The 18,758-nt window shown below is 54.0% G+C and overlaps 1 protein-coding gene across 2 annotated transcripts; it reads right to left on the reverse strand.

Moving 5' to 3' along the window:
- Positions 1-8,371, reverse strand: RPS6KL1 (ribosomal protein S6 kinase like 1). Of its 2 annotated transcripts, XM_074868410.1 has the most exons (11): positions 8,348-8,371; positions 7,934-8,188; positions 7,252-7,376; positions 6,339-6,431; positions 5,463-5,510; positions 4,571-4,703; positions 2,321-3,229; positions 1,399-1,488; positions 1,173-1,255; positions 785-880; positions 1-691 (listed from the first exon to the last, which is right to left on the reverse strand). In XM_074868410.1, exons 2-11 carry the CDS (start codon positions 8,169-8,171, stop codon positions 581-583), a joined length of 1,926 nt encoding a protein of 641 aa, XP_074724511.1. In that variant the 5' UTR covers positions 8,172-8,188; positions 8,348-8,371; the 3' UTR covers positions 1-580. The 2 variants fall into 2 exon arrangements, with proteins under 2 accessions (XP_074724511.1, XP_074724512.1); XM_074868411.1 differs by lacking the exon at positions 8,348-8,371 and having other exon boundaries at positions 785-915; positions 7,934-8,281.
- Between the last annotated feature and the right edge of the window lie 10,387 nt (positions 8,372-18,758).

Raw genomic sequence — 18,758 nt, forward strand, 5'->3', positions numbered from 1 at the left:
TTCTGCAAGTGATAGAGTGGTTTATTTTTTTTCAGAGGGCTGTGGGGAAAAGAGCAGAGGGCTCCCTCCCATCTCGCCCCCACAGCAGGTGTCACCCACACACACATGCAGTCAGGAATGGGCACAGACCCCGGGGCACGGGCACCAGCCAGCGGGGCCCAGAGGAGTTGCACTTGGAAGTCACAAAACATAACAGGGCAGGGGGTCCACTGCAGTAGCAGCAGAGATAAAAACCATAGGGAGGGAGTCTCAGGGTGTGGTGCTAAGCTGAGCAAGGGATGCCCCAGAAGGGGAGCATGGTCTCACCCTGGGAGTAGGCACCTGGGCTCCCTTTCCCACCAGGGAGGACCTAGAGGAGAAGACAGCCTGGCCCAGACCACAGCCTCCTCTCGGAGATGCCAACAAACACAAGCAGAGACAGAAGAACACGTAAGGCTGCAACACCTCATGCGTACCCCACCCTTGGGCAACCCTTGCAGGCAAACCTCCCCCAGCAGGCAGAGCTGCCTGTGCCGCCTGGGGTCACAAGTGCCAGGGACGGTAGCTCTGTGCCCAGCTCCCTGGGGGAAGGACAGCCTGCCTAGCCCGCCAGCTTGTTCCACGGGATGGTGCTGAAGAAGGAGTGGGACTTCAGCTTCGCCATGCCACCTCCTCCAGAGCCCAAGCGCTGCTTTGGGTTGTACTGTAGGAGCTGCAGAGAAAGGGGATGGGACAGCAGGATGGAGAGATAGGGACACTAAAAAGCTACCCAAACTGCCTTGCCCCATCCTCCCAAGCCCCTCACCTCGGTGAGCAGCGATGTGGCAGCCAGGCTGAGCCCCTCCGGCAGATGCAGCTGGGTGTGAGGTTGAATCCCTGAAGGGTGGTTTTGGGACAGTGGCTGCAGGAGGCAGAGGGTGATGGTGAGTGGAGGCACTGAGGAGGGTAGGAGCACACTGCTGAGCCTTCATTGCCACACAATCCCAGCCCTACACAGCAGGATTTAAAACCTGGGGCCCTGAACACCCATAGACCACACAGAGGCACTAGGAATCCCACACCTGAAGCAAGCTGGCACAGCACTGAGGTGCCAGCAGGGCAAGGCACCCTCCCAGCCCTTGCATGGTGGGGAGCCCTTGAACTACAGCATCACCTCCTCCCCCGCCTCCTTGCACAGTTCCTCTGCCTCTTACCACTCCTGTCAGCAACTCATACAAGAGAGAGCCAAAACTCCAGCAGTCAGCTGCTTCGGTGGGCTCCACAATCCCCCCTATTTCTGCAAAAAGAGCCAGAGGTGTTACAGCTGCAGGCAGGGAGCTGTACCATGCTGGGCACATCTCGCTGCCTGCAGAAGCCCCCTCTCCCCCAGTCGGTGGTACTGGGCAGAGGGCAGCAGAAGGCAGGGGATGTCCCCCTCACCTGGGGCACTGTACAGCTCTTCTCGTGCCTGGCTGCAGTATTGGGGCTCCACCTCTGTCCACTGGCCAAAGAAGGTGAGACGGACGTGACCTGTCAAGCAGCACCAGAGTCAAAAGCAGGAAGGTTAGGACAAAGCTAGGGACTTTGGTCAGAGCACAAAGCCAAGCCATATCCCCGCAACCGGGAACAGGCAGGGCACTGGGCCCCAGCCGTGCCCTGAATGCAGAAGCACTGTGCATCCCCTGGCACTGCGCATCCCCCGGCCACCCAGTGCTTGCCCGAGATGCCCAGCAGGCACTTGCAGCTGGTGAGACTGGTTAGGTGGGCTCCAAGCTCACAGACCTCAGCGCAGGCTGTAATGAGGAAAGAAGCAGCTTTTAAAGGGGGGGAGGTTAGCTTTCCCCTGGCAAAGTTCTCTGCATTTTTCTTTTCCTAAGCAATTTGCACCTCTCCAGTTTGCCCCAGCTGCCACCTGAGCAGGGACATGCACTTGGCTTGCACTGACAGTGGAACCCATGCCTTGAAGGGATGGGATGGCTCCAGAATACCCCAGAAGGCAGTAACTACAAGCAGGGGAAAACTGCAGTCCCACTAACCTCAGGCACAGTTCAGCTGCCCTCAGCTTCCCTGTGCTGGGATTTCCCAGGCAGCCAGCCCCAACGTGGGAGCAGGGGCAATGCATTCCTGTGGCTATAGGCCCTGATTCTCCCACTGCAGAGCCATCTCTTGTAATAACTGCTTGGAAATCCCAAGTGAGACTGCACTTCCAGGCTCAGAAACATCCAAACCTCCCCAGACTCTCACCCTCCCCCAAAGCAAACTCAAGAAAGTCCACATCTCCTGGAAACAGGGCAAACGGCAGTCTCCCAGCCAAGAAGCCAACCGCCTCCTCCTTGGGGCAGCAGCTTAGGGCACTACCTACCAGCTGCATCAAGCAGCAGGTTCCTGGGGTTGAGGTCCCGGCACAATACACCCTGTTGGTGAAGTCCCTCTAAGGCCAGGAGGATTTCTGCTGCCCACAGCTGCACCTGCTCCTCCTTCACAGCCCATGCTCTCCAGCCGTGCCCACGGGAAGCCAAAGCCCTGCACCGTCCTGATGGTGGCTGCTCACTGAGCCAGCCACAGGTCAGGCTTACTCCCTGTGAGGGCTCCCACACCACTGGGTCAGGTCCACAGGGCTTGGCAGAGCTGGATGGGGCAACTTCTGTATGAAGATGCCTCTGACCCAAGGTCAGGAGGGGCCAAGCCCTGGAGACCTCAGACACTTGCTGAGATGGCAGCTCCCCTGCCCCTGGCTGACCCCCTCTCAGAGTCTTCAGTACAGGGACAGGTGTCTGGGGAAGCCTAGGGTCTTGTTGGGAGGCTGCTCTCTCCAATACGCAGCCCGCAGTGCTGGCTAGAGCGTCCCAGGGGTAGACGACCAGGCCCTGGCTGGTAAGGTGGCCAGGGCCTTTGGCTGATGCTGCTGGAACATGGTCCACAACGCCAGACACAGCCTGTGTCATGCTTAGATCCTGCCCTCCAGTTGCAGCCCTCGTGCCGCCAGCAGGAGCCAGGCAAAGCTGGCAGTGGTTCCCTGAGCTGGGGTCCATGGGGTTGGGGGACTGCTCCCGAGGGGCCGAGGCATCAGTGTTTCCCAGTACTCGGTGGGTCATAGAGCCTGGGAGGCCACTGCCTGTCCGAGCAGAGAAGATGGAGACTTGGCTGCTGCCCTGGGGGCTTCCCACGCTGTCCTCTCTGCCACGGTCCCGCAGGGCTTGAATGGTGTTTGAATCAGCACAGCCCTGCTGGACACAGCACTTGGAGCGGAGGTGAGACCACAGTGTCTCCCCTGAAAAGCAGGGAGAAGAACAAGTCATGGGGCAGAAAGCATCCCTGGTTCCCCCACTGTGGACACAGCCCATTCACGCACAGGCCAAGGCCCACACACTGGGGACGTGATCGAGCATTGTTAATCTCCCCTGCAGCAAAGCTCCAGTCCATGCAGAATACTCCCCAGCCCTACAAGCACACCGCACTCAACACCACACCTCCCCCGGGACGTAGCACACCAAAGGCTCATTCCCCCCTCCTTTAGCAGCCCTGCTCCCCATTCTGCAGAGTCTCCCTGATCCCAGCTCTGCCCCTTCCATGTCACAGGCCAGCCACATCTTCACACATGCCCCTGATCTCACCAGCATCCCCACTTTTCCCCAAAAGCCTGTCCTCCCTGCATGACAGAGATGCCAGAGAGCTCCCACGGCACAGCACAGAGCCTGTGGGTCAGAGATGAGCCAGAGCAGTGAGCCCTGGGGCGCACAACACACTGCCAGGGCTTCCCAGCCTCACTACATTTAGCTGCTGGCTGCTTTCTGCAAATTCATTCTACAGCAATGCACAAGGAGTTGAGGCTGTTCTCCAACACACATCAGCCTTCTTTTGTCATCACTGGACTCCAGCTGCTGCTCCCTACACATCCATTCAACTAGCAGAGCAAAGAAGCTCTTTGGGACAAGCCTTGTCACATTTCTTCACCAGGATCTGGGACAAGCCTCAAATTTGCCTCCTTGTTGTACTCGAGCCCCAACATGCTCCCTGCCCTTTATGCCCCAACTCTCCATCTCCTCTCTTTGGTCTGATCTCAAAATCCAGCGTGACCTCTTTTTTTGTAACCAAAAGATGTTTTATAAAGCTCTCATCAAAAGATTGTTTTGTTCTACAACATCCAGGTGAACTGCCTCACTTGGTTCTCCTTCTTCACTATCATGGTCAAACCATACCAGTAAAATGAAGAGGTTTTTCTTTTCAAGAGGCTGGACCACATCAACCTCTTTACCTCAAGGCATGGGTCCCTCCCGTGGGACTCAGTGGTCCCTAAGGTTAGTTTCCGTATAACACCCCTACACACACAACCTTTTCCTCCTTGTAGGTCTCCACAGGCCCATTTGTAGGTTACTTCCCCAGTCAGCTTTTACTAAATCTCCAGAATCCCCAATACAGCTGAGCAGCTCCTTCCACAAAGTCTCCAAGCCCTTCTACCCACCACCCTTCTATGAAGAAGACAGTTTGTGCTGTCACTGTAAAAAACAGTCCCAAAGCAGCAGGAGAAATGTATTTGAGATTTTAAAGAAAGGGAGGTTGGGGATAAGAGCAGGATGCTCCATGGACGGGAGGCAATGCTGACCCCACTCACCCTGCACATGCTCCAGGTGGAGGAAGATGGAGTCCTCACTCACATAGTAGCACAACAGCTTGACCATGAAGGGGACCCCATGTGGGATGATGGTCTGTCGCTCACGGGTCTCAACATGGGATTTGGGGAGGCTCTGAGGAGGTACAGGTAGATGGGTGTTACAGCATGGTAAGGACTTGGACTCCCTGCAACCTAGTAGCTGGCAGGGCAGGAGGCCAACCAGAAAGGTAGCGTGTCATCTGCCAAGCCCTGTGGCTGCTCCTCTGCATCACCTGCAATGGAGCTCCCCATCTGTGGAAACTTGCAGCTCCCGCTGAGAGGTCTGTCAGTTCCCAGCACCCAACTGTGATAAGGCAAGGCTCTCCAAAACTCTGCCAAGGCAGAGCGCTCCCCACCTGCACTGGGGAACCCAGAGGACACTGCTGGTCCAGAGCAGTGGCCTTCCCCTGCAACTGCCTCCACTCCCTTCAGATGGGAACCTGCCATCCCGGCCCCCTCTCCTCTCCCCTCTGGAACTGATGCTTCTCTCTCTCATGCCAGAGTCTCCAATTACTAATTTTTAGTTCCAGGGGCACTAGAAAATATCCTAAGACTTGTACTGAGCACATCTCACCCATAAGTTGTTCCAGGGGTTGACCCAGATTAACGTGGGCGGAAGGCTTGGCTTGCAGCATTACAAGGCAGAGAAAGAGATGACCAAGGAGAACCACTTCCCCTCTGATCACAGAAGATGGCTGAAGCAGCCAAAAGAAGTTTTACTAACAATGAACTTCCTCCAACACCTCTGTGAGCTGCTATTTTTTGGTCCTCTCACCTGCCCCAGCTGTCTGCTTGGACAAGGAGGCTCTGGCATGACAGGGAGAAGCAGGCAGATGAAACTGAAAACACCCACCTTAAGTATAAAAGTCCCTCCAGTGGCTGGATCCTGGACGATCTGCACCTGAGAGCAGTAGATGCAGTACCGGTCAGAAATGGTGACTGCTCCCACCCCAACATACAGCCTACAGGAATGACCCAAGGGACACAGCTCTGGAACTGAAACACACTCCCACCCAACTAGAGGAGTTTGGTGGTGCTCAAACCCCTACTCTTGAAAGACAAAACACGGGTTTTTAGCAATGAGACAGCCATGCAGCCAGGGTGTAGAAAGTTAATTAAACCAAGAGGTGACTCCCACACCATTTTTTCTTCCTTCACAAAGGAGGGGTTTGCGCTGCTCCTTCTGGGCTCTGTGGGGTGTGCTGGGCTGCCCACCTGGGCCTTGGCAGGCCAGGCAGACCACATCAGTCCTGACAAACTGAGATGTGTGAACAGGAGGGGAGAGCAATGTGCCAGTGCGTGCATGGAGACGGGAAGTCTGGCATCTTTGCTCCTAGATCATGAACTACTAATTAGTTTATTCATCCAGATAGCTTGTCTTCTGCTGAAGATAATCCATAGGAGTCCACCATCACGGTACCTAGGCATCAAGCACGATTCCATGCATGAGAAAGAACTGAATGCATCAACTTCTCTGTAAATATTTTGGCAACTCTGGTAAGCAAAAGTAATGGGGACATTAACAGATTTCCCAACTAACTCTTAAAGGGTCTTGCATCCTCACCTGCGAATTTTCCTTGGTGGGAATGGTGTGGATGGATATCCTCACACTTCTTGGTGGGTGCACTGGGGGCTAGCACCCCCATCCCAGCTGCCAGGACCCTCTAGCTTACGCTCCGTTTGGTCCAGCCCCAGCCTCACCCCTCCCAGTTCCAGGTCGAGTCATTACCTTATCGATCACTCCCACAACCTTACAGCGTCTCAGATTCTCCACTGCCGAGCTCAGCGTCCTGATCGGCCGGAAGCGCAGGCTGCTGTAACCCTGCAAGACGGTGAGAGAAGAGGATGAGGGACCTAGAGATGCCATGACAGAGAGTGGGAGAAGTCCCCACATTTTCCAGAGGAGGCAGCAATACTGCTGGGCTGCTCAACATCCACAGACAACTCTCCAATGACTGTGGTTGATTCCTAACATCAACTGGACCATTTTCTTGGCCAGCTCCTAGATTTCTGAAGTTTTCAGGGACAGCTTGCACCTGCAGCAGAGGTAAAATCACTCTAAAATTTGTACCTAGAGCAGGACTGCTTCAACACTAACGGGATCTGTACAGAAGATAGTTGCCTTTCTCCCCTTGTCCTTCTTACCAGGCCCCGACCCTGCCCTGCCTCACTCCCCTGTCCCTTCACTAACCACCTCCCTCCACAGTGCCACAAGCAGACATTGTCTTTGGTTTCCATCCAGATGGTAACAATGACAGGGAAGATGACATTTTTAACATCTGACAAGGTAGTTCCTCCCAGTAGCTTCAATCCCACCAAAAATGGCCATTTCCACTATGGTGGCAGCAAGCTAAACATACACACCTCAGGGGGGTCCTGGGAGAGCCCCAGGCAAGCTGGGCCCACCTCAGCTCTTCGATCCAGGCAGGGTGAAGTGCTGCCAGCTCCCTCACAGCCACCAGCATGCTGGGACACTCTGCAGCTGGTGTGTCTGCCATTTTCTCTACACCATCTTACTGTGGCATCTGGCAGAGGCAGTCGAGGAGGCTCACCGGGGCTGCTTTATGTGTGTGTCCCCCAGGTTTCCCAGTGCCACAGATCCGCTGCCATCCCACCCATGCCGCCCCATGCCAGCGCCTCACCGTGGCAGTGGGGTTGCCACCCCCCGCAGCCCGCTGGAGGTGGCAGTCGAAGATTTCCTCCGCGCGCCTCAGGTACTGCGTGATCTTCCGCTTCACAGCCTCCCGACGCTCCTTGTTGGGGTCAACTGTGGTTGGCGCAGAGGGCGGGCATGAGGCACCTGCTATGCTCCCCGGAGGGGTGCTCTGGTCCCCCTGGCCGTGCTCCCTGGAGGGATGACCTGGACCCCTCACCACTCTCCCCAGAAGGGTTCCCTGGTTTCCTCACCACTCCCCCAGTAGGGATGCACTGGCCCCCTGGCTGCAGTCCCTGGAGGGATGCCCCAGTCCCCATGTCCAACTCCCCAGAGGGATGTCCTGGTCCCCCGGTCATTCCCCCTGGAGGGATGTCCCAGTCCCTGGAGGGGAGCCCAGATCCCCTGGCCATGCTCCCCGGAGGGATGCCCTGGCCCCCTCACTGCTCTCCCCGGAGGGATGTGCTGGTCCCCTCATGCTTCTCCCAGTAGGGATGCACCGGCCCGCTGGCTGCCGTCCCTGGAGGGATGCCCTGCTCCCCCTGGCCGTGCTCCCCGGCGGGATGTCCCGGTTCCCCTGGCTGTGCTCCCCAGAGGGGTGCCCGGATCCCCTGGCCGCGCTCCCCGGAGGGATGCCCCGGCCCCCCGCGCTCCGGGGAGGCCCCACGCACCCTGCACGCCGCGGAGCAGCACGTCCACGCCGTTCTGGTAGTGGTTGAAGGCCTCCTCGTAGTCCTCGCTGACATCCCGCTCCAGCGCCAGCCGCAGCTGCCGCGCCGCCTCCACCAGGTAGTCCCGCCGCCCGCCGCCCTCGGGGCCCGCCGGGGAGACGCGGCCCCGCAGCTGCCCCAGGTAGACGCGGGCCTGCGCCAGCGCCCGGGAGCAGGGCTCGGCCTCCGGCCGGCTCATGGCCCCGCACCGCCGCCCTGCGCCGCCGGGAGACAGGGAGCGGGGACGCGCGGGTGAGGCGCGGCGCGCCGCACTCCCCGGCCCTTTCGCCGGCCGGTGACCGGCATGGCCCCCCGACCCCGGCCCCCGACCCCGGTCCCGGTCCCGGTCCCCGCCGGTCCCCCGCGGGCACGCACCTGCGCGCGCGCTGCCGGCAGCATCCTCCGCCGGCGGCGGGGCGGGGCGGGGCCGTGCCCGCGTGCCGCCGCCGCGCGCCCCCGGGGCGGCGGGGCTGCCGTGGCGGCGCTGATTGGCTGTGGATGAGATCATCATCATCATCATCATCATCACCATCCCCCCACACCCACCCCTCCGCCGCGCGGGGCTGGACCGGGGGGTCCGGACCGGCGGGGGGGTCCCGCCGCCGCCCCCAGGCAGGCCCCTCTCCGCCCCGTTGACGCGCGGTGAGCGCCGTTGCTCTGCTGGCTTTATTATCGTCGTTATTCACCTTTAAGTGCCCTTAATTAACAAAGCTGCCGTTCATTAAGTGCTGTATTTGGTGCCGTTTTTTAAACCCCCTTTGCCTCCGCCTGCCCCTCGAAGGGAGCGCCCGTCCCCGCAGCTCCCTGCTGACCTGGCTAAGCCCCCCCGCCGGTCCCAGGGCACTGGTGACTCTCTCATTTGCAGCCTGCAGGCGGGTGTCGCTGCCCCCCAACCCTGGGCTCTCGACTGCCCCTTTTACCAACTCTTACAGACCCATTCGGTTTTACAAACTTATTTCAAATATATAGAGCAGCACAAATGCATTAAAGGTGCAGCAAAATGACACAGCATAGTGGAGATCCCAGCTGGTGCTTAACAAATGCTTTCCACCCGGAAAATACCGGTCTTTGGCTTAACCTAGAAGCACGCATTCCCGGCCCGGCTTTCTCCCGGAGGGCCAGCTCTGCAGGGCCCACTACATGACGGGTGCGGGGACAGGGCAGGCCGCCCCGGGAAGGGAGCCCCAGCCCACCCCCTCAGCCCCCTCGGCCGGCTTCGGGCCGCGCTGCCCGGCGGGGCGCGGCAGGGGCGGTGCCGGTGCCGGGGCGGCGCCTTCGCGGGGGGAGGCGGTGCCGGCCCCGCGCCGGGAGGCGCCACGGACGGGCTGTGGCGGCTGAAGCGGTCCGATGCGTTCCCCAGGGCCCTGGAAGACTTTCGGGTCAGGACGTGCGGAGGCGCGCCGGGTCAGCGGGCGGGGTGAGGGCGGCCGGGGGCCGGCGGGCGCCGGGGGGGACCTTGCGGGCCGGCGCTCGGCGGCGGGAGGCAGCGGAGCGGCGGCGGGCGGGCGGCGGTTCTCGTCTCCCCGGCGGTGATGGGTGTCAGCGGGCTCACCGTGGTGCTGCTTTTCTTCTCGGAGCCGCAACAAGGAGGTGAGTAGCGGCGGCGGAGGGGGCGCCCGGCCCCGCCCCGCGGTGCCGCCTCGTGCCCGCGGCGCCCCGGCGGAGAGGCGGCTCTGCGGCCCGGGGCGGCCTGCCGTGCCACCGCCCCCCCGCCGTGCCTCCGCCGCCGTCTCCTCCGGGCTGCCCGCGCAGCAGCCTCGCCCGCCGCAGATCTGTCGGGGCTTTTCCTTTCCCCCAGCTGATCGCCGTGACGGCGGGAGCCGGCTGCCCTCCCCCCGGAGCCGGGCTGGGCTGGGCGCTGTGGCAGGAGAGCAGCTGGGAGTCTCCTCTCGCTGTCCCCGCTGCTTCCGAGCAGGCAATACAAAGAAGAGCGAGCAAGCGCGGGAACCCCTGTCCCCACCCCGAACTCTAAGATTCCCAAGTTACTATTTTTGTAAAAGGCGTTACAAATGGCAAGGGTTTAGCTACCGTGGAAGGTGTGGGAGGCAGCGGCTCAGCTGTCTCGCCGATCCCACATCTTAAAAATCGGCTCCTGAGCCAGAGCAATCGGGGGACGGAGGCCTTTTGATCTGCTTCCGACTGAAAGAGGACTCTTTGTTTGTTCTTTGTTCCTAGGTTCATCCGGAATTGTACATGACAAATCGAGGGGAGATAAACTGAAGATCAATCTAGATGTTATTTTTCCACATATGCCTTGTGCTTCTGAGTCAGACTTCTGAATATTGGGGGTAATTTTCATACTTGCCGAGGGCCTGAGAGGCTCAGTGTGCCTGGGGCTTCCGAGTGCTGCGGTGCTGCCCGGGCCACGGGCAGGGAGGAGATGGGCATCCCTTGTGCTCACGCAGTGATTCCAGCCAGGCCCGTGATACAAGGAAATGATCACCTGCTTTGCAGCTTATTTACTTATAGCAACTTATAATGATCTCTGAATATTGCTTAATAATCCAGCTTGCCCTGACTGTTCTGTGGAGGCTTACCAAGGGCTACTGTGTTCATCAAAACAAAGTAGTTTTCTGTGGAAACTTACCAAGAATTACTACGTTCGGCAAAAATAAGAGACATGTCCTTGGAAAGCAAATGGGTTCTAACAAGTTTAGTCTTTGTAGTGGATAGATAGCCATATATGGGTGGTAGAAACTAATATGCTGGTGCTTTTAGATAAGATAGAGGTGGTAAACCAGTGGGAACCACTCTTGTTATTCAAGAAATTGGCTAAGAGAATCTGCACATGCTCCGAGGAAAAGTACAAGGTGAAGAAGACTGTGAGCCTTCCTCCAAAAGACCCTTGAAGACGACCACCATGAGGCAATGCGCAGGTGCAAAGAGAACATAAACTGCTGACACCAGCCTCTAGAACTAACCCAGCCTTACTTATGCATATGTATGTTTGTGTTATGTAATCCAATAAGTTTCTGGTAAAACATGATGTTGGTGTGCAAGCTTTGTGGAGAAATCCCCTTGCACCCCGGCGCCAGGGTAAACATACCTGCTTTAGAACTCTCTCTGAGTTGTAGAGTCTGTTTCCGCAAATCACCCGCTGGGTGCTTCAACCAGCGCTTCCAGTCAGGAAGCATTATTTTTTGAGGTTATAAATGAGGCTACGGTATAAACCCACTTAGGCTTCTGTATGGTGGTGTACTTTGTCAGAGAGCTCACTAGTACTAAAAAAACTGGCACAGAGTTCAGCTGGTACTCAAGATTTGACTGTGTCATTGTTGAAAAAACCTTATAGAGCCTCCTTTGGCAGTTACTTGATGAGGCACAACTTTTCCTTCATTTTTGTACTTAAATTCTGACTGTAACGCCAATGCCACGTGATAACCTTTCTCCAAAATGTTTACAATCAGAACGAGCATTCATCATCTGATTACTTTTGAACTAAACTGAAAACCAAGTTGCAGGGTGAAGTGACGGAGGATTTTACAAGTCTTACTGGATATTACTGCTGCGCACATTATCTGACTGTCCGCTCATCTGCCTCTTGTTCTGTTGTAGTAATTCCTTTGGGTAACGCACCGGGCTCTAAATGTAGTGAGTCTGACTTCCTTCTGACCATCCAAGATATTATTGCTCTTTACCTTCCTAACGTTTAAAGGGTGCGGGAAGGCTGGGAGTCTGGAAGCCTCTGCTGTTCTGTGCAGAGAAACTGTCAGTCTCATAAGAGAGCGTGTAGCCAGCAAGTGCATCACGGTGCTTCGATACCAGGCCGAGACCACAGGCCTTCTCCATCTGCTTTGTGAAAAGGGATCCCAAGGAAATGTGCTGATGTTGAAGGGGGAAGGGTGAGGAGGGGTCGAAGTAGGAGGCAGCTTTCAGCTGATTTTTAGTCTGGAGAAGAGGAGGCTGAGGGGAGACCTCATCACCCTCTACAACTACCTGAAAGGAGGTTGCAGAGAGCTGGGGATGAGTCTCTTTAACCAAGTAACAAGAGATAGGACAAGAGGTAATGGCCTCAAGTTGTGCCAGGGAAGTTTAGACTGGATATTAGGAAGCATTTCTTTACAGAATGGGTTGTTAGGTGTTGGAATGGGCTGCCCAGGGAGGTGGTGGTGTCCCCATCCCTGGAGGTGTTCAAGAGGCGGGTTGACATAGTGCTGAGGGATATGGTGTAGTTGGGATCTGTCAGTGCTAGGTTAATGGTTGGACTGGATGATCTTCAAGGTCCTTTCCAACCTAGATGACTCTGTGATTCTGTGATGTTAAACTGAACTCCTGAAAATGGTTATGGGCTTTGAGAGGTTTGGTTTTGGTTTTTTGCCATAAGTGTATTATTACCTTTCAGGGTAATGCTTTCTGTGGCAGTTGGCAACGATCTTTCTTGCACACCAAACCAAAACCCATATTTGGAAGGGTCATTCAGGGTGCTGCAACGTGCATTTTATTCCCTATACATTTCTTGGCGCCAGCCATACACACTCCTCCAGTTTGGCACATTCTCATCCCCCTCACTGAAAGATTCTGTGTGTTCACTGGTTGAATGCTTCCTCAGCCTGCCACAGGCCGTAACAAATATGTGTTCACAGACCACTTTCCCTGCACGCTGGTTTCAGATTTGAGCATTGATGCCATAGAGGCAGGAGAGCAGCAGCTGGATGTAGAACGCAATCCATTTAAGCAACGTTTGAATAAAGCTGGCAATCGTGTGACTCCAGAGGCCAAGAGACACGGTAAGATGCTATTGTGCCTTTCCTGGATGGGTACTGCTCTCATAGTCTTCCCATCTCTGTATGCCCGTTTTGAGATTCACAGGAACAAGTGGCGGCTGAAGAGCGTTTAAACACCACAAACTCTTGAAGAGTTTATAAGCACACAAATCTATTGAACTGGCAGATCAGGCAAACTCCTATTATACTCACTACTTTTGCGAGGCGAATCTTTGCCTAGTCCCTCTGAAATTATGACAGGGACTCATGGATGCCTTTCAGGCATAAAGCTGCTGAGTTAATGGTCTTTGACTAGGAATCAAGCAGCAGTTTGGCACAACTTGGCTTTGGTTGTATCTTTAAATCACAGTGGACTGACAAATGGGACAACGTGGTTAGAGGAAAGAGCCTCTCTCCAGGGAGGGCTCCAGTGACTTGACCCTTAAGCCTAAACTTGCACCTTACAATGTTTACTTTGCGTGTGCTAATGCATACCTGATGAATATATATTTTAGCTGACTTATTGGTTACAAATCGTAGCAAGTAGTAAGTGGTCCTTGGCTACATAAACCTCTCCTCTACATTTTCCAGATGTTATGAGTCATCGTTGTACTTTGACACAAACCAGAAAGGATTCTGGCAAAGTGTTGCATTCTAACAGTAATACTGTCCTGACTTTTCCTTTTCCATGGTTGCTATATCTTGAGAGACTCCATGTATTGTGCAGGTGTTCTTGTAGAAATGGTGGGAATCATGGCTTTGAGAAAGTGTAGCAACAATTAAGCTGTGTTCTTCCTGACGCTATCTACTGGTGTAATGACAAGATTAAAAGCCATACCACTTTTTAAACAATTCTGAAGTGCACTTTCAGCTGCTTTGAATGTTGTAAGCTTTAAACAACTGTGCGAGACTTTCTTGTTAATAATGGGTATATTTTCCTAAAAGTTTTTATTTGCTTGATCATAACTACCATAAAGTATGTGACTAAAGAATTAAGGTTTGTGGTTGATTTTCATGCATATTTCATACTTTCTGATTGTAAGGGACTACGTCAGCCATTTTGTCTCGACATTGCTGTTACGCCATAACGCCCTCCCGAGCCTCAGGGTGGTGTAAGATGGCAGCTCTCTGTTTCAGCACGGCGCCACAGGCCAGGCCTCAAGGTCCTGTTGCCCGGAGCTGGAGAAGCTGCGCATGTGCACAGGGCCGGAGGATGAGGGGGACATGCGGAAGGTAAAGGCGTCAGTGGCCGAGCCCCCCTCGGTATGACCACTGTGGACACCTGGGGGCACATGCCACGGCAAATATGCAAATGAGCTCTGTGTCAATGAGCGACTAGTGGTGGGGACTGGATAAAAGGGTCTGCGTGCTCCCCTCAGGTGCTACTTCACGCTTGCAATAGTTTTTCACTTGCCTTTGCTGTATCACTCTCCGAAGTTTTCCTCTCATCTACCGAGTCTTCTCGCTTTCGCCTGCTGAGGCTTTCGCCTGCCGGGCTCTCTCACCTGCCGACGCCTTCACCTGCCAGCTTTCTCCCCATCGCCTGCACCGGGATCAGACCAGCGGCATCCTTCCCCATTGCCTAGCAGGGGATTCGCCCTATTGTCTGTCGAGGATTCTCCATCGCCTGCGGGATCCGCCCCCCCACCTGCAGCAGGCCCGGCCCGACGGCCAGCCCGCCGCTGGACCCGTGGGGCAGCACTCCCCATCGCCCACGGGAACCGCCCCATCGCCTGCGCCGGAACTGGATCAGCGGGGCGCCGCTACGCTCGTGGTGGTGGTAATTAGTGTTGCTGCATCTCTTTTGTTGGCTTGCTTAGGTATTCCGACTTTTCCTTTTTTCTTCCTTCTGTCCTGTCGCTATTATCAGTTTGTTTCATGAAATAAAGCTTACAAGGTTGTACAGCATCTGACCTCCTTTGCATCTTAATCTCGCTCTTGGGATCGTTTAAGAACCCTCCCCAATATTGGATCGGGATATTTTAAATTGGTGTCAAGGACAGGATCCCTAGAGGGGAGAGTGCTGTACTACCTTGCTGTGTTCAATGCAACCCTCTCAGGATGAAATAACCCCCGTTGTGTTACATTAAGGTGTGACCTCCTGAGAGTGAATAGGGGGGAGAGTGGATAGTAAAATTACATTTGTGTTAGGGTAAGGTGTGGCCTCCTGAGAGAGAAAAAGGGAAACTTGGATACTGAGGTGTGGCCCTCTCAGGACAATAACCCCTTTGAGTTGCTTTTGTGGTAAATTATGGATATTGGATCAGGACACTGATTAAAATCTCTTTTTCTGTGGCTAGTATGAAATACAGACATCTTTAATACTCCCTTCCGTCTACCTGTTATACCTCCCAATCTTGACAAACAGGGCCCTGATGACGTTTTATCCCCTCAGCAGTGTCTGACTATGTAGCTTATCACCTTACTCAGCATTAGTTATCCAGGGAGTCACCTTTTCAAGGCTTATAAAGAGTAGTGCAGCAGTGCTTGGATAGTGAGCCTTAGAGGGCTTCTGTAACCCAGAGCACTTGGTCCTGTGCTTCAGGGTTTGTGAGTTGAAGAAGCCTAATTCTAAGGGGGCCTCTTATACTAGGAGCCAATGCTTTTGAAAATTTTACACACAAACTTCCTTGGCTCACTTATTCCTAACTCCAAAACTTGTGGACTTTTGGGATTTGTTTTGGTTCTTGAGAAAACAGAAGCCCTGTTTGAGTTTTCTGTAGGCATCTCCTGCCCTTTGGCAGGTTTCAGCTGTCACCAGCTCTCATCTCCTCTGGTACAAGTCCCTCTTCAGGCTTTTGCACATAAGAACATAAAACTCCCATGAGTTTGTGCCCTAGCCGTACTGTGGCTGCGCATTCAACACACACGGCACAGACATGGCAGAGTTGTTAAGCGACGAAGAAGGTAGCAATTCCTCAGAGACTTCTAGTGAGCAGTGGCACACATGTGTGCCTCGTCAGCATTGTCATCTTGGAGAACTGGGTGTCAGTTTTCCACTTGGGAGGCTCCCACTCTGATCTTGTTTCACAGCAGTATAAAACTGTGTTCCCTACATGTCTTGGGACAGGATTATGCATTATGCACTGTTGACTGCTGTGTAAAATTTTGTTTGTGTAACAGGTCCTGTATCAGTCGCAATTTACTGATTGGGTCTACTTTAGACGTCTGATCAGTGCTCTGGCAAGGCTTACAGATAGCCAGTTCCTTCTGTGGAGGGTGTTCTTGAGATGACAAATGCTGCTCTGCTTCTTGCTCTTGCTTCACACCTCAACAGGCTCTATGCCTACCATTTCAGGTGGCTTTGGGTGCAGGATGCGCAGCTTCCAACACAAAATCATTGCGTTCATGTGGAGAACAGTTATTGTGCGTAGAACCGAACAATAGTACAAGAGCGCATTTCTAGACATGCCTCCTCACTTTGAATCCTCTTTTCTCTTAGCACTGGGGAAGGAAGAAGGGTTTGATCCAAATTCTTTGGATGCCAATCGTTGCAAGAGCTGTCATGGGGCAGAGTCAGAGGACATTCGGTAACCTTTACCCCTTTTCATATTTTCTAAGCACTTGACTTAATACAGTTATGTTGCATGCGTTGGGTTTTTTTAACAAATGTCTATGAAGGCCTGTGCAATGAAATCCTCCTGGGCACGTGTTCAGAGAATGATGAGGACTGTTGTGGTTTTGGTATGCCTTTGGAAGCTGTACTCATGATTGTTAAGAACGTGAAGACTTAAGTTGTCTAGTTTGTCTATGTGCCTGTTTAAGGGCAGTGCAAGTTGCACTACCTTTGCAGTAGCACAAAGACTGTATCCAGCAAATGGAATATTTTCTGGGGTTATTTGGTGTCCAGAGGGGAGCTGTGTAAATTATTTCACCGTTATGTGAGCTGTCTTGGAATAAAACCTGGTTATGGCTTTGCCTTCTCACTTCAGCTGCAGGCTTTGCATCCTTACGGGAGCAAAGACAAGGCATTTATCGCTCATACAAACAACAGTGTCCATTGGTGTTTCTCCTTCCTCCTACCTGCAAATTCGTGGAAGAATGGATCCGTGATAGTCCACAGGTTCTGGACTATTCTAATCCTTTGCTATTATTGTCTCTGTAGTAACTTGGATTGTCCCATCTGTCAAGTTGCGTCTCCTTCCCCAGAGATGTTTCCATCCTGAGGGATTCACAATTCCCACTTTCGACTTTTTCTTTGGCCCAGCAAAACATGGAACTCAGAAAGAAAACTGTTTTTTCTGGTGACCAAGATGTTGTCCAGGGGTAGAAAAGTAATGAAGAAAGTTTGCCACTAACCCTCCCTCCAGCGTTGCCCTAAAAAGAGAGGAAAGGAGGAATAGAAACAGGCAGATGCTTTGTTGACATGGGGAAGTTCCAAACTGCTCAGAGCTGTGGGACACTGCTGTCATTTTTGTAACAAATTTCTTTGCCAAGGAGTGACTTAGCTGTCTAAATGGACAGGCAGAGCTCTCTTCAGACTCAAGCACGGCATTAAACCAGCTTGCATCCTCATGCCAAAATCTCAAAAAGTACGTCAAGAAGCTCGTGCTCCTTCAGGAGCATTAGGGCACCTTTCAAGGTCCAATCACTGATGTTTGCTTTATTGCTCTGTTGAAGAAAAATCCACCAAGGATGCAAGTCTTGAGCTGGAGCATCTCTTTATAGCCATAACCATGGTAAGATGGTGCTTGTGCTTTTGCAGGTGTTGTAATACTTGTGACAATGTTAGAGAAGCATACAGGCGACGAGGCTGGGCCTTCAAGAACCCAGATAGCATAGAGCAGTGTAAGAGGGAAGGGTTTAGCCAGAAAATACAAGAGCAGAAGAATGAGGGCTGCCAAGTGTATGGCTTCCTAGAGGTCAACAAGGTGAGAGATGGGTTTTGCTGTGAACCTGCTGCATGATGGTGACAACTGTGAAAAGGCAGATTTGGGGTATTCCTCTCCTTTTCCAGCTTTAGGCATTCACAGGACTGTAATAGAATAATCCCTGAGCTCAGCAAGGTACTTGTGCCCATAAAGGAGCTCAGTAGGAGAGTTGGGAGAAGTGGTGGGTAGGGGCTAATTGTCTGTTCTGTTGTGTGGGCTGGTAGGAAGCGTGCCAGCTGGAGAAGCTTTGCTTTTCCTACCACCTAGCTAGTGAGTCTTTTTGCCAAGGTTTCTATAGAAGGAGAGGCAGCTTCTTTGAGGTTAGATTGTCCCACCTACCCTTTGAGTGTTAAAACAGACCACCAGTAACCAATAACTTGCCAGCAGAGATGCTGGAGAGAGGCAAATGTTATCTTCTTTCAAAAAACAGTGGAAGCAAGACTATTGGAGTTGGTTGTCAAAGCTGAAGATACTCAAAGGTGGTTTTTGCAACTGGTGTATGAAAATGTAGTATGAGATATACCAGAGCACTATGTAACTACCCTGCCATTTGGAGCCCCACTCTCCCCCTCGGGGCAGCCGGCCCCCACCCTGACCCTGATGTCACCATTGTGTGCCATGTCCTGCTGGAAGACCCTGCCACCCTAGGATGAAGGGGGTCCCAGGACCCTCCCCTCTGGCAAGGACATGAAGGGGCAGGGAAGGGAGCCCATCCTCCCCTGGGTGCGTGATGCCTGCAACAGCCCTGGAAGTGTCAGGGAGATGTTAGGGCTCATCACAGAATCATCTAGGTTGGAAAAGACCTTGAAGGTCCCCTAGTCCAACCATTGCGTTTGGATGTGAAGCCATGAAGCCTCAGTGAAACACGCCCCCGAGCCGGAGGGGGCCCCAACACCTGGAGATGCAGCTCCCAAACCTCTCGTGCTTGTGGTGCCTTCCTCCGCCCCTGCCCTGCCCCAGCTGATGCTCTCATCGCTGCTGTAGCAGGACAGCCACATGCCTCCCAGGCACCCACATCCTTGCCATCCACCCCAACACCCCATGCCATGGGAGGAGCAGGGGATGAGGCCACACAGAGCACCCAGGGAGCTCAGGTGATGCAAGGGGAGAAGTGACACAAGGTGGCCATGCGAGGCAGGTGTCTGGCCCCACCAGCTCTGGGCAGAGCTGCCTGAAAACTCTCAGTGCCAAGCAGCAGCCAAAGAGGTGACA

This window comes from Strix uralensis, chromosome 4 (genome assembly GCF_047716275.1).
Source record: "Strix uralensis isolate ZFMK-TIS-50842 chromosome 4, bStrUra1, whole genome shotgun sequence".
NCBI lineage: Eukaryota > Metazoa > Chordata > Aves > Strigiformes > Strigidae > Strix > Strix uralensis.